The sequence below is a fragment of the Python bivittatus genome, unplaced genomic scaffold (genome assembly GCF_059951505.1).
Source record: "Python bivittatus isolate LINGU-HERP-01145 unplaced genomic scaffold, Pbiv_v1 ctg000030_np1212, whole genome shotgun sequence".
Taxonomy (NCBI): Eukaryota; Metazoa; Chordata; class Lepidosauria; order Squamata; family Pythonidae; genus Python; species Python bivittatus.
In genome coordinates, this window is record NW_028277031.1 from 4,953,756 (window position 1) to 4,978,176 (window position 24,421).

Consider the following 24,421-nt stretch of genomic DNA (forward strand, 5'->3'; position numbering starts at 1 on the left):
TCTCCAAGAAACTCTCTGGTCCCAGTAGAAGATGCTTTGTATTTGTCTTTCTCTTTCATAGAGAGTAGAAGTTCTTTTAAATGCAAGTGGAGAACACAAGAGAAGTTGGGCTTAATTTTTTTTTTTTTTCAAATGAGAGGGTGGTATCCCTGTCACTCACATGTGCTTGCCCCTGCTTGAATGATGTTGCAAAAAAGAAAAGACTTTAGAGTGGTTTACCTTTTTAATTGTGTGTGTGTGTGTGTGTGTGTGTGTGTGTGTGAGAGAGAGAGAGAGAGAGAGAGAGAGAGAGACTGAACTCAGCCCCTTGTGTATTTAATAAATAAACACAATTCATCCTTGCTATCTTTTCATTCCCTTTTTTATTTCTTTCCCAATCAAGATGAATGGGCAAAAAAGGGGGAGTGAAAAATTCAACCCTGCTTGAATTTATTAAATGGTTTGGGGGATTATGTATGTGTGTTCAACCTGCCAGAGTAGAATGGAGTACTAGCTGTGCATGAATCAGCAGAGTTGGTCTTTCAGCCTTCTCCATCAAACTGGTGAACATAAAACATTGGGTGGACTTCTTTATTTATTTATGAAACCAAAAATTCTCCAAACATTTCCCAAGGGCAGAACTCCCCCTTCAGCAACAGACGCGCTGCTGCTGAAAAAGCCTTAGGATGTCTTCTACCGTGAAAGCAAGTAGGTTGCAGAAAAATGTAGAAAGGACTGTAGAATGAAAAATGGGACATTCACGGAGATCTACTGGCCATTTTTCTAATAAAGAAAAGCAAGAGTCCCACATTCAACTCGAGAGAACTTTGTTGATATTCTCTTCTCCTTGGAAATAATTTCTAAAGCAACAAACGTGTCTTGCAACAAGTTGAATGAGAACTCATACCAAGATAAATACTGGGGCATGAGAAAATGAAGTACTCAACGTGGCTTTTAAGAAGAACAGCCCACCTTCATAAAGCATTGTAATCACTGCATACTGTACTTCTCTGCTTCCATCTAAGCAGAACATGGTAATTCAATTTCATAATTAAGTAATTTCACTGGCTCTGAATTAAGAAAAAGTGAACTGCTAAAACTGGGTAACATTTAATAGGAAAAAGCCAGTGACTGTCTGATTTTTTAGGGGGAAAAAGTGACATTTTCCAATATACATCATTCAAAGTGTCACGGTTGGTTATTTCGTGTGTCATTAAGATGACTACACAAAGTGGCATATAACATTGGCAAGTCAATGTCAGGAGCAGAACCAAGACACCAGACAGCATCCAAAGATAGCTATATAGTCAACAAAGACTTCATCTGCACATGGTCAACCATAACAGTGGCTCAAAAACTACAGTGGCTAAACCAAAAGCCAATTAACCATGTTTTGTCTCAGGCCACGATGGTAAGCCATGAGGTTTCTTTATTTGGTTTTATCTTGCTGTATAGACATACCCACTAGAGCTTGTTAACCACCATTGCTAGATATATAGTTTAAGATTTCTTCAGATTAATCAAGTAAGGTTGGGTAGTATCTTTGAATACCCCTCCTTTTGTGATGGAATGGAATTATGAAGGCCAGGCTCAGGGAGATAAACATTTTCTTAGCTCCCCAGAAGAGCGTGGGAGGAACAAGAGGATGAGGCTGGCACCTCCCTGCGGAATTCACACTGTTGTGGCTGGCTGACTTTGGGATCTGGGGTTTCAGTCTGGGAAGATTCTTGCTAGAGGTTGTAGCTAATAAACATAGCTGGACTGAAGTCGCACTGTCTCTTGGAGTTCCTTGGGCTAGGCCTGACATCAATCTTCCCAGACTGAAACCCCAGTTCCCAAAGTCAGCCAGCCACAACAGTGTGAATTCCTCAGGAAGGTGCCAGTCTCATCCTCTTGTTCCTCCCACACTCTTCTGGGGAGCTAAGAAAATGTTTATCTCTCTGAGCCTGGCCTTCATAATTCCATTCCATCACACCTTATAAGATACACTGATTTTCAGCCTGAACTGAATAATATAACGTTAACAACAATAGCAAAAGCAACAACACTGTTATTTGAGGGACCACCTATCCCTGGACATCTACCCATCCCAGGAAAGGTATGTTACAGGTCCCATCTACTAAGGAGTTTCATTTGACGGGATCCAGGAGGACAGCCTCTTCTGCTCTTTGAAACTTCATGACCCCAGAACTTAGATTGGCATCTATCCTTCTGGCCTTTAGGAAGGGTCAGAGGACTTGGCTCTGCAATCATGCCTGGGGGTTCAAGCGGTAGTGGTGAGCCTTGTCAATAGCTATATTAAATGATTGATATTCACTGGTTGACTGTGGTTATATTTTATTGAATTTTTAATCATGGTTTTGGGATCTGCATGCTGTTGTGTTTATTTTGTACTGTTCCGGCGTTGTGAGCCACCCAGAGTCACGCTTGTGAGATGGGAGGCTATACAAATGTAGTTAATAAATAAACAACAGCACCTCTCTGAGAATGAAGTGCTTTGGAATATGAGTTTGCTTCCAGTATGCTACTGTCAAAAGGATTTATTTAAAATTTTACCCTTTCAGTAATGCTAAAAAAACCCACTACAAGTGTTTTAATTGAACTGCAAATTATTTCCTTTTACATGGAAAAAGGAACCCATTAATAATATGTCTTCATTCGTTTAAAATGTAATTAGTTAATGAGTTAAGATAAATTAATCTTAATGGTGGGCTAGCCTTAGTTTCAAGAGAAAGTGGAGCGAGCGCTACATCAATGCTTTCATTCCTGTGGTCCACTTGGGTGGGAAAAGGCTTAATAGGTAAGTCCTATAGTAATCTTAAAGAGGGAGGAGGGATAAGAAGTTTGTAACTGCTGTAAAGAAGATTAGAAGTCAGAGAGAGAGAGAGAGAGAGAGAGAGAGAGAGAGAGAGAGAGAGGTTAAGTCCCATAAAAGAAGAGTTGGAGAAGAAAATGTAGATGACATTTTTCACAACTGCATGAATCTGTTTGGTAAAAGACTGCAAGGTGACAAAGTGGAATGCTTGGTCTATCTCTGTACCAGAGAGAGTGAGGATGTCCATGCCATTCCTTGTGGTTTTCAATCTTCCGTGATTTCTGACGATACCTTGGAATTTGGTAATCTGGGAAGTATAGAGACGCTGTCTGCAAAGCCTCAGACGTTGCTGGAAACCATCGAGGAGTTTACTTTTAAAACAGTGCTTCCACAGTTAATTTTTTAAAACATTTCCCAGCAGTTCCCTGGCTCTCTGCAGAAAGCCCCCAGAATCATTCCCACTACCTAAAACACTTACGAAAACATCTGCCCACATGCATTCCAAGAAGTATAGAAGTGGCGAATCCATGTCTAATGCTAGTTAACATTGTGCTTGGAACTTCATATCTAAAGCCAGCCAAGCTATGGAGCACCCATCCGCCTCAGGGTTCCACTTTGTGGTCTTCTTGGGGCACTGGGGCAGATGATCTGAAGCCATAGGCCCTCTCCCGTGCTTTGTTCTGAAGAAGCTCCAGATTGAGGCATTAGGGCAGGCAATGGGGGAGAAAGATAATGAACAGGGACTTGGCCCCAATATGATATCCTTCCCAATATGCTGCTTTAAAGATGTTTTGCTATCAATAAGTGATGGAAGTAGTCATCAACCTGCTACATAGCTCCAACATCAGCTGTTCTCTGGTTAGAGCAACTCATCAGTGAAAAAAAGGGGCTTGCAGGCTAAATCCTAGGCAGAATAGTTGGTATGTTTAACCTAAAGAAGATGAGACTAAGAGGAAACATGCTAGCGGTCTTCCAATACATGAAGGGATGTCCCAGAGCAGAGCACGTGGATTTATTCTCCATAGCACCAGAGGGTAAAACAAGAACCAATGAGTGGAAGATTCCCAGAGGGAGATCCAAACTTGAAATAAGAAGGGATATCCTGACTGTGAGAGCTAAGAAGCAGCGGAACAGCCTGCCTCCTGGAGTCACGGGTGCTGCATCACTGGAGGCTTTCAAGAAAAGACCAGATAGCCATTTGTGTGAGGATTCCTGCACTGGCCAAGGGTTGGGACTAGATGACTCATTAGGTCCCTTTTTCAACTCTTTGGTTCTCTGAAAAACCATCCCCTGGACTGCATTCCCATGGCTCTAGTATTTTCTGATGGGGGATGGACTTGACACGCTGGTTAAGACAGTTTCCCTGTTTCACTCCTACTTTCCATCCTTCCATTTGACCGTGGGAAGCTTTCTCACTGGATGGTCATATTTGTTGGGCATAGCTGACCTTAACTGTAGGGACTTGCATTTGAATATTGCACATCACGAGAGAAGAATTTGCTGCTCTGCTTCAGTTATTTATTTATTTGATTTCTAAGGCCATCTATCTCAGACAAGTGACTCTGGGCAGTGAACAATCATAAAATCAGTTAAAACCAAGTACAAGTAGTCCCCAGTTATCTGTACTTTGAGTTCTGTTCCTAGGGTCTGTCCTTAAGTCGAATTTATATGTAAACTGGAACAGTATGATTGTACAATACTGTATTATTGTGTAACGAACTTAAATCATTGTGTATTTAACTTGAATCATTGTGTATGTAGCTCAAATTTTGCTACAATAGGCTCCGTTCTTAACTATAGGTTGTCCATAAGCTGGGTATTCTTAACCCAGGGACTACCTATACAAGCACCATATATATATATGGTGCTTGTATAGGTAGTCCCTGGGTTAAGAATACCCAGCTTATGGACAACCTATAGTTAAGAACGGAGCCTATTGTAGCAAAATTTGAGCTACATACACAATATATATATATTCAGCCAAGAAAAATTATAATCATAGATATCAATACAACTAAGAAATGGGGCCCTTATCACATTTGGGGCCCTAGGCCCAGCCACATGACCAAGTCTTCAAGGCCTTACAAAAAAGCCAACAGGGTCAGGGCCATCCTAGTATCTGGAGGGGGAATGTTCCAGGGGGCAGGGGCTACAACAGAGAAGACAGATCTTCTAGTCCTCGCCAGCTGACATTCCTTGGCTGATGGGACCCATAGCACACCCAGCCTGCCGGACCGAATTGGACGGGTAGAAACAACTGGAAGATGACGGCCCCTCAGGTAACCCAGTCCCAAGCCATGAAGGGCTTTAAAGGTGGCAACCAGCACCTTTTAGCACAGTTAGCAAGAGTAACTTGAGACCAACCCTGCCAGTATTTCAAAGATTCATGCTCGGGCCAACCTGTGACTCTTCAGTTGCTGTGCTCTGTGCTACTAGAATTTGGAAGCTGGCTTCTAATAATTTCCAGAAGAGTTGCTGAGCTACAGGACAGTCCTTTTCAGTTCAACCTCAGTTTGGTGGGGTATGCTCTTATGTAAGCATGTGTCAAATTGCACCCTTAATCAGCTTCAGGGCCAAAAGGTCTGGTAAAGGCTAACACATCTCTTATGCCATAAACCTTTATAGGGGTTGTGGAATCCACTTAATTCATCTGAAAGCATGGATGTTACTTCCATGAATCCATAAGCTTATAAGACTTTTTTCTTTTGCTTTTTTGCTTTATGCAGACGGTTGCAGGACTGGAATACCCAAAACAAGGAGACAGGTAAATTGCACATAAGTGTATATTTAGTTTGACATCAACATGAGGATGCCTAGCTAAGTCCTAGTAGCTGGAGAGGACATTGTTAAGGAGATGTGTCTTCGCTGTCACAATGCCTGGCCTCTACAACTGCATTCCCCCCCCCAGGTTTTGGATGACTTTGACCTCGGTAGCCTTTCAGAAAATCTTAACAATCTGGCTCTTCCCCCAGACACTGGTGAGCCTGACCTCCATGCTTGAATGGAAAAGAAGGTTTTTTCTGACACATTGTATAATGTTTAGACAAATTGTTCTTTCTTTATTTTTTCCTAAGATTCCTATGTTGGTTTTTCATGAGTTGTGAGAACGAGACGGGCAGCCAAACCAATTGCATAAATAAATAAATAAACAGATAAACAAACAAACAAACAAATAAATAAGGAATAAAAGCAAAAGTAGAATGTCATAAGGAAGCAATTGCTTACCCCAAACATTTGTCTGAGATCTGGATCCCGGAATCTGAAGGGAATATTTGAAACATGCAGCCGTTTGGGCTGTGATTTGTTCTCTGTGTTTTCAGAAGATTGTGTCTGTTGCTGACCATCGGTCTGTGCTGCATCGTCTGTCTGCTAAAAGAATTCAAGAGAAAGAGGGGAGAGAAAGTTAATCAAGCCATCAGCCTCTATTTTGTGCTGAAACTTTTTCCCCCTTCAGAAACTGCAGTGCAGTTTTCTGGCAACAGGCAAAATTGCGGAAGAAAGGAAGAACCTGCAAAGAATAAGAGCATCAACAAAAGCAGAATGAAATCTGTTGCATCTGTGGAGTCCTTGGGGTTCTCTGAGCTTGGTTCTTTTCTTGCAAACGTTTCATTACCCAGCTAGATAACATCTTCAGCACTGAAGATGTTATCTAGCTGGGTAATGAAACGTTTGCAAGAAAAGAACCAAGCTCAGAGAACCCCAAGGACTCCACAGTTCAACCCTGAGCTACACATATTCACCTCTATCAGTTGCATCTAGACCAGGCTTCCCCATCTGCTCATCTCTTGAGATGTGGGACTACTCAAACTTTCCCCAACGTGCTTCCTTTGAATTACTGCAGAGATATGTTTGTTTGAAAGTTATGGGATTTGTAGACTAGGACATATCAGGAGGGCATTAGTCTTCAAAAGATGGGAGAAAGGGCCTATTTGAACATGCTTCTGCTTGCTCAGTGGAGTAAATTGGAGAGAATATACTTGGAAGCTCTTCCTTTCAAGCTTTAGTCAATAAGGAACACAAGAACAGTGTCATTTTAGTAGTTGTGCCAATATGTGAGACGTATTTATTTATTTATTTATTTATTATTAATATTTGGCAAATAAATGATGATCTCACAGGCTTTCACATCTCTGTTGGGCCATGAGAAATCCGGGATGCACATTAACTGTGTTTATTTAGTAATTTCTTTATGTAACAAGTTGGATACAACGTGCTAGAGACAAAAGTATTGGGTGGCCATATAAATTTTCTAAATAATAATAATAAAAAAAATGTGTTGATTGTGTTTTTGGGTGCCGCAGGGGTGGGTGTCGATGGGTTTTTGTATTGGGGAATTTTACTTTACTGACAACTGGAGTCACTGTGTGTGAGTTGGGCGGCCCTATAAATTTTCTAAATAAAAACATAAAATAATAAATAAAGTATAGGTACTTATATGGATGGATTTTTGCATGTGGGTTTCTAATCACTTTCTGCTGTAATTCACTAAGAACCAATCTAAACCTTTAAACCTCATTTTCTTTTCACTGAATGCCCAGGAATCCAGGATACCAAACAGTCCTGCTTCATGAGTGGGAATCTGCAGCAGTAAAATCCAGCCCATTATCTTATGAATGAATGTTATATGGTTTATTGACCTGCTATGGGTTTTTATAGGGTTGTTGTTTCAAAATTTGAGTACCATGGTAGGAAAGACCAGCATAAAATTGTCGTTATGAATAATAAAAAGTTACAACATCATGCTTTCACTTCTTAATTGTTCTATTTAGGGTTGCCCAAAGACTTTTCTGAATCATTCTGAAACATCCAAATGGATTGGATCAAAGCCTGTATCTACAAGTAGAGCAAGATCATTTTAATTAGTATAATTTAAGGTAAATACTTAGCAAGAACAGCCAAGTGATCAGACAAAAAGATCAAGCATGTTCAGCAGTCTGTTCTCATCTGACTCAGATGATCACATTGTATAGCTTACATGTTACATGTAACCACTGATAGCCTTCTCTTCCTTTTCAACCACTGAAAGATGGTAGCATCAGAGCAAAAGGAGTTACGAAAATTCAAAATTTTAATTACGTGTTATGTGAAACACTTCCAGCTTCTACATGTCTTGAATCGCCCACCATTTGGAATATTTTGGGACTAGAACTCATTCCTTACCTATATTCTTCATACTAAGGATTATTTTATTAGAATATGACACAGACAGCCTTTCAAAATTCTCCACCAGTGTTTTGGGTGGAAAGATGGGCAGATGTTTCCTCTAAATTTTTCCAGAGGAAGAAGAGATTCCCCAAGACTTTCTCAAGAGTAGAAGTCTTGTGTACTCAGAACACAACTGTCAAAAAAAGTCCAACTAGAGGAGTTCATACTTTCAGTTGAAGTTCTACAGGCTTAGTGAGATCAATACTGAAGTAGAGATCACAACTGCATCTTACCATTTGCAAAAATTGTGATCTCTACTGTGGCTTTTATCTCACTGTGCCCAGAGAACCCAAAGTGAAACTATGTACAATGAACCTGAACTACTGTTATCCCAAGAAAACATGAAGGAGTTCACGCATAATGAAAGGGTGGGGAGCCAGAAAACTTGCAGAATGCTGGAGTAATTACTGTACAATGAAAAACAGGGTATTTACACATGTCTTGGCCACTTAATGAGTAAGTAAATGCAAGAAAACCATATTCTACCTGGAAGAATTTTACCAAAATTCTATTTACCTTTGAAAGAATTTGCAAACAAATTCTATTCTATCAAAGTGAGTAAGGGCTGGTACGGAAAAAAAAAAAAAATAGGGGAGTTTCTTCTCCTCACAATAGTAATTTTATAAACCTCTCTCATATCCCCCATATCTGATTTAAATTAAATCATAAAATCCAAAATCATTGCACTTTTTTCAGCAAGGAATGTTGAGCCCTTTTGATGATTTTCACTACATTTTGACAACTTGGGTGAAGTAAACAAAAGTATGTGAATTATACCTAACTCTAACCTGAACTATATAGTAATATACTGTACATAAATATTATTTACTGCCTCAATTCTACAGTAAGGTTTGGAAGGATTCTGCCTAAACCATATAGAAGCAATTAATTTCCTTATGCCGTCTAAACATTGACATTAATTATCTTTTCATAAAAGAAAATATTAAGAATGCCCTGGGCTCTTTGTTCCCCACAACAGAACTGAATGTTTAATTGATCACACTATAGTTATAGACATTGGCAATCTTGTGCATTAGGAATTTAGTGAACATTCCAAAATGTAATTTAATTGCAGACTTTGAAAAAAAAAAAAAAGATGTAAAACACAAATTTCCAAACAGTTTTTATGTCACGTATTTGTTTTCTCCTCCCATAGAATATTTCAATGTTTATAGAACTTGCTTGCTGATGCAACTGTATATAAACCCAGAATGTGCCTGATCATGCTAGCTGGGGAATTCTGGGAGTTGAAATCCACACATCTTAAAGTTTCCAAGGCTGAAGAACACTGAGTTACGCTATTCCAGTTGTCCATCGGTTGTCCAACAATGGTTGACAAACGGTTAACAAAATCTTAGCTTAGTGCAATCATTCTATCCCACTGGTATTACAAACATGTGATTACTAACAAAAATTGCAAATGACCTTCACAAGGTAACATCGAATAAATTGTATCTCCGTTAATAGAATCAAGATTTTCCTACCTCATACTACCTTGCTTGCTGCCAAGAGTAGGTGAGCAATTAAGTTCCTTGTAATGCAACCTAGAGCTGCTTTGCTAGACAAGTTTGGAGAGTGGGGGGAAGATTTATTTATTTAATGAATACGCACATACACACACACCCTATTGCCAATTACTCAAAGAGATTGACAGTGTTCAAATGCTAAAATTTCAACCCGTCCCACCCGATCTCACAGAGAGGGCATGCTCCGGACCCCCTCGGTAAAAGAACTCTGACTAGCGGGGTCCAGAAGGTGGGCCTTCTCTGCTGTAGCCCCCGCCCTTTGGAACATCTTGCCCCCAGAGGTGAGACAGGCCACCTCACTCCAGGCCTTCCAGAGGGATTTGAAGACTTGGCTCTGCCATCTGCCCTGGGGCGGGGAGGGAGGATGTCAGAAATGGGGTTGGCTGGCCCCTTAGCGGCCTGGTGTGGCCTCTATTGGCCTCTTGGATCTTTTAATCTCTTTTTATCTCTGTAAGTGTGGTTCTCTTTTTATAACTTTTAATTATGTATTTATGATTTTAATTTGATGTAAGCCGCCCAGAGTCCCCCATTGTGGGGAGATGGGCGGGGACAAGTTTACTGAATGAATGAATGAATGAATGAATGAATGCAATACAGTACTGTACTGTACTGTACTGTACTGTACTGTAGTCCAGTCAGATGCATTCACAGAAACAACGCAGAAATGCAAGAATTAAGAAGCAAAAATATCCACACGGAAATACATTGTCCTAAGGCAGTGTTGTCCAAACTTGGCCACTTTAAGATGAGTGGACTTCAACTCCCAGAATTCCCCAGCCAGAGTTGAAGTCCACTCATCTTAAAGTGGCCAAGTTTGGACAACACTGTCCTAAGGTATCCGTCCTTGCATGGACTCTTCTAATCTATGGTATTTTCCAGAGCATTCTTCCCTGGTGTAATATATTTTTGCTCAATATATTCTTCTTTTTCATGGGAGAAATTGAATGAATGTCTTCGTAATCCTAAACCAAATTTCCCCAGGGCCCAGAATTCCTTAGCCAGCCTTGCTGTTCATAAGCTGAAGTCCACACCTCTGCAGGGGGGCACCCGGTAGGGAAGGCTATCCTAAAACATTAGGATGTCACTATTAAAAAGAAACAAAACCTCAGAATCTTGTTTAGCTAGTGTTGATCTGAATAGCAATGATCAGGGATCTCTTGATAATTGTGGAAGATTCACAGATAGCTATTCAATCCACTATATGAATCGCATTATGGCAATAAGTCTCAGATATGAAACAGGGTCCAATACAATTAAACAATGTTCATAAACTCTAGGAAAGTTTCCATCCTCCTTCTCCAACCTCATTTTGTCTTTCTTCAATATAATTGCAACCACGAGCTCTCTTCCCCATTCCTTTTAAATCCTCTATCGGGCAAAACGTCCACATCTATAAACTCAGGTGTATCTAAGAACAGGCCAAACACTGCGACTGGAGAGGGAAAAGATTTTAGCTAAGTCTGTTTTAAGAATGGGCTGCATTGTGAAGAAATGGCGTTAAAACTACAGGCATAGTTCCAAAATTCCCATATTCTCCCAAACATTCCATATGTGCACGTATTAACGCACAAGTATGCAACAGATTTTCCTGTTCTAATGTATTTTGTGCAATCGGCATATATGTGAGTGCTTACCTTTCCCTTAATACAGTGTTGTCCAAACTTGGCCACTTTAAGATGAGTGGACTTCGACTCCCAGAATTCCCCAGCCAGCAAGGCTGGCTGGGGAATTCTGAGAGTTGAAGTCCACTCATCTTAAAGTGGCCAAGTTTGGACAACACTGCCTTAATACAAGTATTTTCAGATGCTGGTTTTAATTGGAATCAGAAAACTACAAAAAGTAGGAAACATAGGAGTATTTGGGGACAGGATGACTACAAAGGTGTGAATATTGTGACTACAGTAAGATATAGGAGGATAGGTAGGTTAGGATTCATGCACAGGGGCAGGAAATGTGACTTCAATAAATGCCACAAGTACGCAATGATTGCTTCTACGTCTTACACAATTGGGCTTTGTGCTCTATTTTTAAAGATTCTTTTAAATCATCATCATCATAAAAAGTACGGAGCGTTAGCACGCTTCACCTCATCTTGATTTACAAAAATGCCTAACTCTAGCCCTCACCCTAGGCATTTGTTGAAAATAAAAACAGTGGGTGCCCACAGACCAGATCTTTGTTTGGAAGAACTAACCACCCAAATGAATTAATGGTAGTAAAGAGCCTCCTGACCATTTGGGAATGGGTCACACATATCTGACAATCCTTCCTTGGACAAGGGAACAGACTAAGATCAATTACAGTTTTCTCTTTTCTTTCTCCAAATTGCACAGCCTCTTTGAAATAGGGAATGGGGGTAAATCAGTTCAGTTTATTTTTTTAATCCATGGGCAGTTCATCTTAGTCAAGGTAATATGTGGGTAGCCCTGGTTCAGTTCTCTTGTGTATACGGTTAGGTGGAACAGCTCCACATTCAGAACAATCGGAGGGACACAGCTCCATACTTTCCTTCAAAGGACTACGTTCCAGTACTTTAGACCTACTGCAAATTCCCTAGATTTATGGATCTGAACTCTTGAGGAGGGGGTTAAATTCAGAACAATTCTATGGAATTCAAAATAACAGAATGCAAGATAACTGACTTGGAACTTTGAAGGAGAAAAAGTGCCCTGAACTATAAATCTGCAGTATATACATTAACTATAATGTCCAGCTTCGTTCTAGCTCAGAGACTTGAGATGTCATTTGTCATCTCTATGGAAAAGGTCATTTCCACCCATTTATTGCATGACTTTTCAAAGGCTCTACTGGGATTGTATTTTTAATTTAAAAGGTCTGATAAACAATTACATATTTTACCCCAGACATCGATGGGGGTTTCTCAGTTGGACTGGGGTGTAGCTCCAGGAGGAGGATGGAAACAACTACCCAACCCAAACCACAGAAACTGGAGTTAATTCTTTGGTAACACAGGAAAATAGCCAGCCCTGGGATTGAAGACTCCCACATCTGAAAAATTGCACAACATTCCTATACTTTCAAATCATGGAAACCAAGTGATTGTTTTGAAGACTGTTGAATGCATTTCACAACTACTTTCATCTGAGACTCTGGGGCTCATTTTTCCATAATCATTTCTAACTCAATCAATAAGGCAGAGCTACACAAGTTTAATCTTGGTGAAATTTGATTTAGGTATTGACAAATGCGCAGAGAAACGATATGCAAGGCATGCATGCATCTTCACAATGGAATGTGTCTTCATATGTCAAATTTAATTTATCATTCTTTAGCCAATTTACATTCCTCACCATGGCACAACCACCCACCCCCACCTTTACTTTCAGGTAGGTTGCTCTTCCCCAGATTTATTTTCCTTTTTTTTTAACAGAGAATATAGCTCAAGGATAGGCAACCCAACTTTCTAGTGAAGATAAGGTCTGTCTCCTCCAGCGAGAGATACTCAGTACTTATGGTCAGGTCGTGCACTGGAGTAGAATTAGAATGTTATGCTCCTCTAGTTTTTCAAGAGTATGCCTTTGATGTTTAAACTCCATATGCTTGCATCCATTCTATTCCCTTTTTGGATAAACAGCATGATGCAAAATGCAGAGAGACAGAGAGAGAGAGAGAGAGAGAGAAAGAGAAAGAAGCTGAAGGCAGGAAATAAGGGAAAAAGGAAAAGCAATTGAAGTCAATCTAGTTTACACTAACTCTTTTGGTCACCATAAATGGATACAGCTAGTTGGCAGCTAACAGTCACTTCCTTTTTGAAGCACAGCCTACCTAACATCATAGCACTTCTGGTAAGTTTGCAGGGGCTTCTAAGTAGAAGGTAAGGTCAGAATTTTTAAAAAATAATAATAATGAACACTAAACTAATTTCTTGATAATGAAGCTCAAGCTCAGATACTTTGGCCACCTAATGCGAAGAGAGGACTCTTTGGAAAAGACCCTGATGCTGGGAAAGATTGAAGGCAAAAGGAGAAGAGGACGGCAGAGGATGAGATGGTTAGAGAGCATCACTGAAGCAATGAGCATGAAACTGAGCCAACTCAGGGAGGCAGTGAAGGACAGGAAGGCCTGGCGCGATGTGGATCATGGGGCCACAAAGAGTCGGACACGACTTAATGACTGAACAACAACAACAAACTAATTTCATTTATTTTATAGTTGAGTCTCACCAAAGAGTCCCATTTGAGCCTCACCAGTCTCCCATCTCACCAATAGTCAGCTTTGGTGAAATGGGTGGCCACAGAAATGCAATTAATAAATATAAACAAACAAACCACATAGAGTAACTTTCCAATCTTGTAGTTAGTCTTTTTCCCTTCTATGGCTTTGAACATTATAATATGGTACTAGCTTTGGGAGGATTCAGGGCACCTGGACTGCTAAGAATTCAGGTCTGAATTATGCTATAAATGGTGATTTAGCAAATTACAATAATTGGATTGCAAACCATTTAATAATTTAACATGCGATATGAAATCATATCACAAACTGTAACAACTGGTTCATTTGTCAAAAGGTTACTTGGTACTAAGGTTACCTCTTTTCCAGTCAACTAGTAACCCCAGCTTTGATACGACAGAATGGTACATTCAAGAATACTTCTGCAAGCCAAAGCTTTTGAGAAACTCAGGTATGTTTTCCCCTAACAAGCTGTACTGCAACATTTATTTTATGCCATTTTTCCTAGGTTTTCTGCCTTAACATATGGTAAAAATGTAGCTGAAAGAAGGCAGATACAGCAGAACTCCACGTCTTATACATTTCAGGATGGTGGTTAGTTGAATAGAAAGTATCTCGCAATTATTAATCCTATTTTTTTTTTAAAAAAAGCAAGTTATTTTATTTTCCTGCTGAACCAATCAAATTATTTTTCAGAGAAATGGAAACTGGGAGGAATTGGCTTGGTGAATGTCTAGCAGGCATTATTTGATTAAGTTGACAGTATTATGCGAGCAATGGTTGAGTACCCACAGCGCTGTCTTTTGACCAAATTGATTTATGTAATGAACACTTGGTCTATCTCTTGAACAGGCCTCTTGATTTAAGCACTAATGCTGGATAGCCAAGTGAATTTACAGCTGCACAGTCATTCTCTTTCAATCCGGTGAGAATAGCAGCGGCGGTCTGTAAGCAAGCGTAACTCAATACACCGCACTATAAATGGAAGAAAAAATAATATCACCCAGCTTTTTCAATATAGCTATTTGATTTGATTTGCAAGCCTGATAAAAAAAAAAAAGCAAAGGCAATAGAGAAAAGTTTGGGGCAAATTATACATACACACACAGACATACTCCTAGACTTTCTTTCTAAGTAGCCAGAATAAATATCTTGGTCATAGACAAGGAGAGGAACAAAATGAGCTGTAGTTTCTTTACATGGTTCACTTAGAAATAGGTCAGATTTGTGGCTATTTGTTTTCTTTCAACCCAGCTAAAGGCCTATTATTAAAATGTGTCACGCCCCTAAGCTGCACTAGGGGAAAAGGGGGACAGGATACATAAGCAGGGAAAATAAATAAGCTAGGCCTGTCTTATTAATGAATGTATTAGTGGTTTCTGTGAATTGTCCATACTTCTTTCTCCCAGATTATTTCACTGAAATGGCTCTTTTACTAGATAAAGCCAAGCATTCTCCACCTCTTTATTTTAAAATGTTCCCTTTTCTTTATTCTCAGAGTTCTTTTACATCATGGCTGCTAATTCAGAATAGGTTTTGTATCCCAATGTAGTATAGGATTTATTTTTGCGTTATTTTTATTGCTTTATGTTTTCTTGTGAACCAACCAGAGTCGTTGGGCATCACCTAGAGGCGGTGTACAAACTGAATAAAATAAAAATGATTCACAAAACATCTCAGAAGTCAGCACAGTGGCAAAAATCCACCCTCAGATACCTTTGGTTCTTTAGTAACTTCGACTATGGATTCTGTCTTCTTCTGTAGCCTCATCCCATTGGCAGGAACCATGAGGTCCCTGCAAATCCATGAGGATTTGAACAAATCCTACCCCCATAAACCAGGAGACAATCTGTAGATTTTCACAATTTCAAATTCAGATGTTGAATCCGTGTGGTTTGGCTTTACATGAGGGAGGAAGGGAGTGAGTGAGGGAGAGAGAGAGAAAGAGAGGGAAGGAGGAAGGAACAAACTTCACAACAGAGAACATGTTCCATGGGAAATTGCAACTCATTGCTTGCTCTCATGTTCCACTTTTCCATTCTGGGCTAAATCCATATCATATCAGGGAAAGGAGATCACGTTTCCATTCCAGTTTGATACCTGTTCTGAGGCTCTAAATATTTAGGATTGATTGATTGATTTATATTTCAAAATGGCCACTGCCCATCTCACTGCAGACAGACTCTGGGTGGTCTACAGTAAAAAGAATAAATATTAGTTAAAATAGAATAAATATGAAGTAAAATACATTACAAGAAGACTTCCTTCATAAATAATAAATATCTTAGGTTCAGGGACCATCTTCAAGGCGCTATCCACCCCCAGGGTTGGTTATATCCCCTCTTACCCCACATGAGTTGGCAGAGCCAGGTCTTCAGTCCTTTCTGGAAAGCCAGGAGAATGGAGGCCCACCTCACCTTTGGGGTGTTCCCAGGGCAGGGGCAATGGCAGAGAAGGAACTTCTGCTGGGCCCTGCCAGTGAACATTCGTTCATAGACGGGGTCCATAACATACCTTCTCTGCATGACTGAGTGGGACGGGTCCATGTAATAGGGATGAGATGGTCCCTCAGGTAACCTGGTCCCATCCATATGTTCCTAGGATTTACCACTTCTTTAACACCATTTGTATGTAAATGATCAAGAACCTTTTGAAACGTCTAATGGAGGCTTCAAAAAATGAATTCTCTCCAGATGTGATGGACCTCCATGTCTTAAATTTCCATCTAACATGATGAAAAGTGTACAAAACTCTTCTTCTCCTGAGGTTGGTAGACACAATCTTCTCTTATATTTCACATATCTATCTTGGGTCAAGGATACCTTCTTCTATAATGAAAATGGCTTAATTTTGAAGTATGTGTGTGTGATATATGTTGTATAGATAAAAAAGACCAGAATAGTGACAACAGGTAGAGCAAACAGCTTTAGAATTGACAATGAAGATAATGAAGTGATTGAAATCTTCTATCTTTTAGGATCAACTGTCCACAGTAAAGGAACCAACAGTCAAGAAATATGCCACAGAGTAGCACCTATTAGAGTAGCAATGAAGGCCTTTGAAAAGATATTCAGATGCCGTGACATGTGGGTACCTACACAGATCAGAATCATGCAGGCAATAGTTTTCCCTTGGTTATTTTATCGAACTGAAAGCTGGACTCTGAAGAAGCAAAATAGAAAGAATATTGATGAATTTGAATGTTGGTGTTGGAGAAGACTCTTGAGAGTATCATGGAGGGCCAAGAAAACAAACAAATGGGCCATCAAACAAATTAATCTAGAACTTTCAGTCAAGGAACAAATTACCAGGCTCAAATTATCATATTTTGGACACATTATGGAAAGACCTGGTGTTCTTGAGAAGCCTTTAATGTTGGGGAAGGTGGAAGGAAAGAGGAGAAGAGGGCAACCAGCAGCAAGGTGGATGGACTCAATTACAGCAGCAATGGCTGCATCATTGGAAAACATGAAAGGCCTGTTGGGGACAAATCAGCCTACTGGAAATATATCTATGGGATTGCTAAGAGTCAACACTGTCTTCATGGCACATCGTCATCATTATCATCATCTGTATGCAGGGAATTACTAATTAGTTCACAATAACTACGTCAGAATCCCAAGTCTGATGCTTAGTCAATACACCGCCTATTTCTCAGTCAGTCACTCAGAAACCAGAAACTTATATTAATATCATGTGTTTTCACAGGAAATCCAGTGCAATCTGTTAGGAAGCTTAACAGTGATCCCATGATTGATCTGCACGTTCCAATCAATGGTCTGTTTAATCTGAAGAAATCCTGGGCATAATCTCACTCCTTCGCTTCCCATCCAAAACAATACTTTGCTGTGGGAAAGTTTGTGTCCGTCCAGAAGAGAGACAAGAGAAACCATGCAAAGGGCATGAGTTGGGGCTTATTAAAGCTGATTCTGTTCCTTTCCTTGGATTCTTTCTCCCTTGCTCCTCTACGTAACAAAAGCATAAATGAGTTACACATTATTTCCCAATAAGATCTCCAGATTGGTGCCCTATAACGGATTGCTATCTCTCAGTTCAGATCTCTATTAATGTTAGTAAATACAGTGATACCTCGGGATACGAACGCCTCTGCTTGCGAATTTTTCGGGTTACGACCAGCTCTGGCCCCAAAATTTTACCTCGGTTTGCGAACTCCGCCTCGGAGTACGAGCCATTTTCCGCCCGTGCCACGTGGTCCGCGGCCATTTTTCCGCCCGTGCCACGTGGTCCGCGGCTGTTTTTCCGGCCCTGCCGCGTGGTCCGCGGCCGTTTTCGCGCCGCGCCGGGCTGTTTTCGCGCCGGGCCGGGCCGGGCCGGGCCGTTTTCGCGCCGGGCCGCGCCGCGCCAGGCCGTTTTCGCGCCGCGCCAGGCCGTTGCCGCGCCACGCTGCACCCGGCCATTTTCGCGCCGCACCACGCCGCGCCCGGCCGCTTTCCGTGTGGTCCGTGGACGCCAGAATGGATTAACGGTAATTACATTGAACCTTATGGGAAATTGCCTCGGGTTGCGACCAAATTCGGGCGGAGGGCGGAACGGATTAACCGGATTTACATTGAACCCTATGGGGAAATTTGCCTCGGGGTGCGACCAAATTCAGAGGGCGGAACGGATTAACCGGATTTACATTGAACCCTATGGGGAAATTTCCTTCGGGTTACGACCAACTCGGGATACGCCCAGAGTCACGGAACGGATTAAGTTCGTATCCCGAGGTACCACTGTACTGTATTAGTTTCCTTTGTTCCTCTGCCTTCTCTCTTAATTTCTGGCACGGGTAGGATTGCATCACCATCATCACCATCCATTATAGTCATCATCATTCCACACCATCACCAACAACTGATAAAAATTAATATTAATTGAAGTAGTAATGGTGGCAAAAATGTGCGGTTCAGGGTTGGCATGTCGCATTGTTGAAGTTTTCAAAGCATAGCTATGGATTTGCCAATATTTTATAACCCACCAGATAGCATCACCAGGGCAGGAGTTTTGGAGAATTGAGGTTCTTAGTTGGGTTGTATATCCTCCAGTCTTGCCTACTAGGAGACATTGCTTATAAGCTAGGGAAGAATATTTATGAATATATAACTCAGATGGTCCAACTTTCTGTTCTGACCCAGTCAGATCTGGATTGCGCTGTAGTAGAAACAACCCAGATTTCTTAACATATCGGAATCAGTGCTGCAAGAATCATCTCAAGTCAAGCAGATACCTTCTGAAAGTAGACAAAATTCTAGACTAGACTCATATTTATTTTACTTAATGCAGAGACAAAAAGAATAGCAGACCTCTGAGCAAGGCAGTGAGGTCTACAAGGTCTATCACTAGATTAGATGGCACTAAAGCTTCCTGATTCTGTAAAACAGCATAGTACAGTTTCATAGACTAGGGCTACTCATAGCTCCAAAGCCTTAAGTGAAGCCTTGAAATCTTCCAAAAATTTTCACCAAAAACATATTTTAATGCAATGGAGGCTATCGACTGAAAAAGCAATCGAGCTATATCATTAATTAAATGCAATTGAAATAATACCAAATTTAGTCTTTGTCTTTTTTTCAGAATGCAAGCCTGGCGCACCATTCAAAATCCTCGTGCAGCCCACAAAAACTTGCACATGATTATAGAACCAGATCCTAGGAACCTACTCATTTTGCCTCAAATCAGGCAAAATCCCATTCAAATGGTCAGTTCGGTACAGGAAATCTGTCTAGAGGCACATGCAAAGAGCATTATGTACCCTGGAGTTCTATGATCAGAACCATGGAGAAAATGATGTGTTCTATGGCCTTTCCCAAATGTGTATCAATGAAGTACCCTGTAACACAATCATTCTCCTGGATGTTCAGAGAAGGAAATGGTGTAATCATTGCAAACAATATCTGAGTTATAAAAAGAAATGATTAGGCTCATAAACCAATGGTTCTAAAATGTGTTTAAATGAGCCACGAACTTATTTCAGCATCCAGTAATGAATGAAAAAGCGACAAACTTTTGGGCCAGATTATTCATGCACTTCAATGGCAGGTAAAGTGAAGAGCTTCTCCAATGCTACCCAAAACACGATTGTCACAAATGCCATTCCTTTCCTTTCCTATTGCTTACACGCATATTTCCATACCTTTATGGAGCCAGAGGAATCTGTTTCAGCTTAAAATTATCTCACCTTCTCTTTATTTGCAAACGTTTGTACAATTTGGCTGGGTTTGCAGATCATGGTAGATTACAATAAGAAAGGGTAGACCAGTCTGCAGTTGAGCGTGTTGTAGGAACCCAGCCATTGGCTTAGCATGTTCTGTGAAACTGTGCTTCTTCTGTCATACCTTTGGTATGTTAAAACAGCAACTGTGTCTCATTAATCTAAATTTAGCATTTCACATTGTGGAAACCCAGCCTCCGAAAAATCTGAGTTCCCCCTTCTCAGATATAAAGCTACACTGAGAAATCTGTAGCATTTTGCTTCCATGTCTCCCACCGTTGATCAGGATCCCGAGCTTCACATGCAACTACTATATGAATTCCCACCCCCACCCCCCGTCCACCTATGCCACGTCTCCAGATGCGTTTGACACCAGTGGACTTCAATCAGTGTCTTTTTCATTTGTATTTACAGAGGGGCAGAGAAGGCAGAGGTGAGATGCCAATCTTAAAATCATGCAGTTATGTTTACCTCCAGCAAATCAGAATGGGCTGGAATCTCTGGTGTTTCCTCCTGTGAACAAGACTAATGTCACATACAAAAAACTCCTTTCTGTAGGAGATGTGTTTATACAGCCTACCACTGAGTCAACTTGTGAATGTCTGGCCCCCCGTTGCGAAAGGATGGCTGATTACCGCACTGGATGTTGTAAGGAAATAAAAAGTGACAACATGATGAAAAGATTTCTTTGCTTGACCCACGGTAGGTTCACCACCCTTTTTCTAAAACCCCGCTGTTCTTCTTTTCATTTCTTCAGACGTATGCCTTACACAAACAAACCTTTCCCTTGTACATTTCTCTATTAGTAATCCCAGCTTTACAACACAGTAAAATGCCATGTGAAACAGCTAGCCCCATGCAATGAGATAATGTAAGTGCTCTTAATTTTTCTTTCTTTTTTTAGAGACGGATTAGATCTGGCCAATCGTTTCTGTGGAAATCGTTATTTAGCTGCAAGTCAACATTTTAAGTTCTGGATGGTGACCTCCATGAACACAGAGGAGCAGCAAAGGTTTGATAGTATCTTGACACCAAACACTTGCAAGGCCAAGAAACGTTTTGCCCTAAGAACAGTTCTAGTATGTATGTGTGGATCAGCGAAGCCCTGATTCACAATTGCAATGCAATTTAAATGTATGATTCCAAGAGTTGAATCAAGTGGAATCAAATTCATTTGGACATTTCATTCTGAAGTAGCATGCACAGGCAGAAAAGTCATTCAGACTGATTCAAAAGCACCTGGTTTGAACTGATGCATAGACCTGAAGATGTGATAAGGCAAGTTGATTGAGTCACTTGTAAATCAAAGCTTCGTAGCACCTTATGAAGTCTTTAAGGAACTAAAAAACTCTTTGCTGTTTCTTTTGCAACAGACCAACAGGGCCCATCTTCTAAAAATCCCGTGGACCGGCATATAATGTTCACAAAGGTAGGATTTGAATTTGTATTATTCTGTCTGCCGATTAATAATAATACATAGCAATGGTAGTAATAATAGTAGCAACATTCTTTTTAAAAAACCCTGAACATTATAACTTGCAAACATTTTTTATCCACATTTCTTGACATATACAGTTTTTGAAATGTTATTAACGTATACGTTTTTAGAGAACCAGTTTGTGAAGTGGTTAAAGACACCAGGGTAGAAACCAGGAAACTGGGAGTTCTAGTCCCACCTAGGCACAAGGCCAGCTGGGTGACCTTGGGCCAGTCCCTCTCTCTCAGCCCTGGGAAGGAGGCAATGGCAAACCACTTCTGAAAATCTTGCCAAGAAAACTGCTGGGACTAGTCCAGGCAGTCGCCAGGAGTCAAGAGTGACTTGAAGGCACACACAGCAGTTCTGTCTAATATTAAGAGTTTTGTATATGTACATGATATTTTTATCAGCATGTGAATTTTTGCAGCACAAAAACTGCCTTGCAAAATCCTGCAAACAGAGTACATCAGAGGATAATGGTGGTGTAGTTTGGACAGATCTTCGAGATGTAGGATTTAGGAAAGTTTTGATTAAAATGTGAACCCAATGAACGTTCTGACCCTTTCCTGGACCAGGCATGATTCTCTTAAGATTGCTTTGTTTTCTGACTCAGTGTGTTAGTATCCTTCTCCTTACTAATACAGCAGTCATTGCTCTGGCCCATTTCAAGACGGAGTGGTTTGCATCGTGCCAGACCTTGAAACTCATATTCCAGTTTTCATACTTACCTTGTGGAAATGATCACAGTTGTGCTTTGTTGCGCTGTCTCTTACTGCAGCCAGAAGTCACAAGTGCTGCATTTTTCTTTCAAATAGGATGGAACATTTTGAAGGGGGGTGGGGGAGACACTCAGAAAGCTGAAAGCACTAACTATTTGATGTTTCACCCCCTTTCTATTAAAAAATGCTAACTCAAAATTATGCATTCAAGGGGGTGCCTATTATGTCCTTTTCTTTCGCTGCAATGGTACAAGCCATGTGCAAATCAAACTAGTTCTTGTCAAGCCTTCTCATGTGCACGTTCAGTCATAGTTCAGACGGCATGATCCTTTAAATGCTTGCTCAGAAGTCCAGTGGGGCTTATTCCCAGGTAAATATGAACACAACTGCAGACGTTCAACATCACATATGGGAATGCCTTTTGTATACAGATAGCTTGCCTATTACTGTTGTTTGCTGGGCCATGCTTCAAGACAAAGCCCTCTATTTCTATTCTTCAAGGATCCTCCTGAGAACCTGGACAAGGCTTAGGTGTGCTCTTGGAAATAAAGATGGCTAGAAGTTGCAATTTTGCTTTTGCTTTGCAGGAGGTAGATCCTCATTTCTCTATTTCTAATTAAAACATTATTTAAACACACTGCTGCACCAGGGATGGGACATGAGAGTGGAGGAATCCATAGGTACTGTACATCAGAACACTATTTTGCCCACCCATGGTAGAGCCAGTGCTAAATTAGCAGATCCATTACTCAAGTCCGCATGAAGTAGCTCCATATCTTCCTTTACCCCTCCCCTTTAAGGCCCCTGCAAACTGGATTTAATTTGTGCTTGAGGTCCTGCACCCATTCACACAAAGCAAATTTTTTGATCAGATGGGTGCTTATTGGGAACAAGTCTCCCAGCTTCCCATATAGCTATCAAGTTTGAGGGGGCATTTGGAACACTGTAGTAGGAACAAGGTATGCTTTCCAGAAGTTTTAGTGTCAAAGACTTTTTAAAAAACCCTCATATCACACTGAACTGATTTGGGGCATCAAATATTTGCACAGCCCTATCAGAAACATTTGAAAACGGTTATCAAATCATAATAATGAATGCCACAGAAGAAAAGGTTATTAAATACATAAGTGGAGAATAATCATGTTAATTATATTTAATTCCAATCTAATTTAAACAGAAGGGAAATTACATTCAGCTTAGTGTCTGTCCTAACCCCACATTCCACCTTTGGGAATATGGGCTCCATGGTGCCTACAGCCCAGAAAAAATTGCATAGCCTTCCCCCTTCCTAAAGGGTCTATAGTCCTATTTTAGGGAGGTATCCAAATGTACATTTCTGCCACTTATCTCACAGTTTTCCAGAGTGGGTGGCCATATTAAATCAAATGAATTAAATTAAATTAAATCTGCATTATTAGGCCTGTCTCCTGGATCTCCATTGTTCACTTGTGGAGGACAGGGACGGATTTCATTCAAGACTGCATGAACACGACTGGATTTGGGGTGTCTGTTACTCCAGATACCACAACTGTGTGGTCATTGCAATGGCCAAACAGAGCACAATGAGCTGGTACGGACGATAGATTTATCATAGTGGGCAAGGGAGGGAGTCAGTGAGAGTTTGTACTGAAAGTACATGGATTGCACTGAGAGGGTCAAAAGCTGCTCGTTCGAAGTCCTCTAGCAAGCGCATTGCATAGACAACAATCAGGGTCTCTCTGATTTGTCACTCAGTTTCTTATCCACAGTGGGTCCCAGCCTCCAAAAGACGATCAGCAGTTTATGAATTACCCCATTCCTACACTTTTTAAATATGAAACTAATTTCCAATGCAGCTGCTCGCCAGGTGACATTTTGGTCTGCTTGTTTCTTTGTTTAGCTTTGGCTTTGGGCAAGACACTTGAGAGAGAAGTTGAATTAAATGAAATTGGCAAATCCTCCTCCTCTCTTTCTCTCCGCCTCTGGAGAGGGAAAGTTCTTCAACAACGGTAAAAACTAAATCACTAAAAGTGAAGGGAGTTAAAAAAAAAAAAAAAACACCCTCTCACTAAAATCTACCACGGAGAAGGTCATTTCCTTAATATGCAAGTGGGGTGCCTGAGAGACCGAGAAGAAAGTCAGTGTTCATCCTTGTCTAGAGGAGGTTTATTGAGTTGCTCACAAACTGTAGAGCAACACTTGGAATACTGATGTCGCTGTATGGCGGGCAGGAGTTACTTATGTAGAAGTAGGTGGGGAAAGGGCACTGCAGGGCCATAATTCTGGATATTTTACAGGCAGGTCTCCATTTCA

The 24,421-nt window shown here is 40.7% G+C and overlaps 1 protein-coding gene across 1 annotated transcript in view; it reads right to left on the reverse strand.

The window, feature by feature from the left end:
* The window catches only part of RBFOX1 (RNA binding fox-1 homolog 1), a 399,208-nt gene that overhangs the window by 126,304 nt on the left and 248,483 nt on the right, over nucleotides 1-24,421 (reverse strand). Inside the window, exon 3 of the mRNA XM_088152958.1 lies at nucleotides 6,020-6,163. Within this exon, the coding sequence (XP_088009084.1) occupies nucleotides 6,020-6,163 (144 nt within the window). The remainder of the gene's footprint in view (nucleotides 1-6,019; nucleotides 6,164-24,421) is intronic.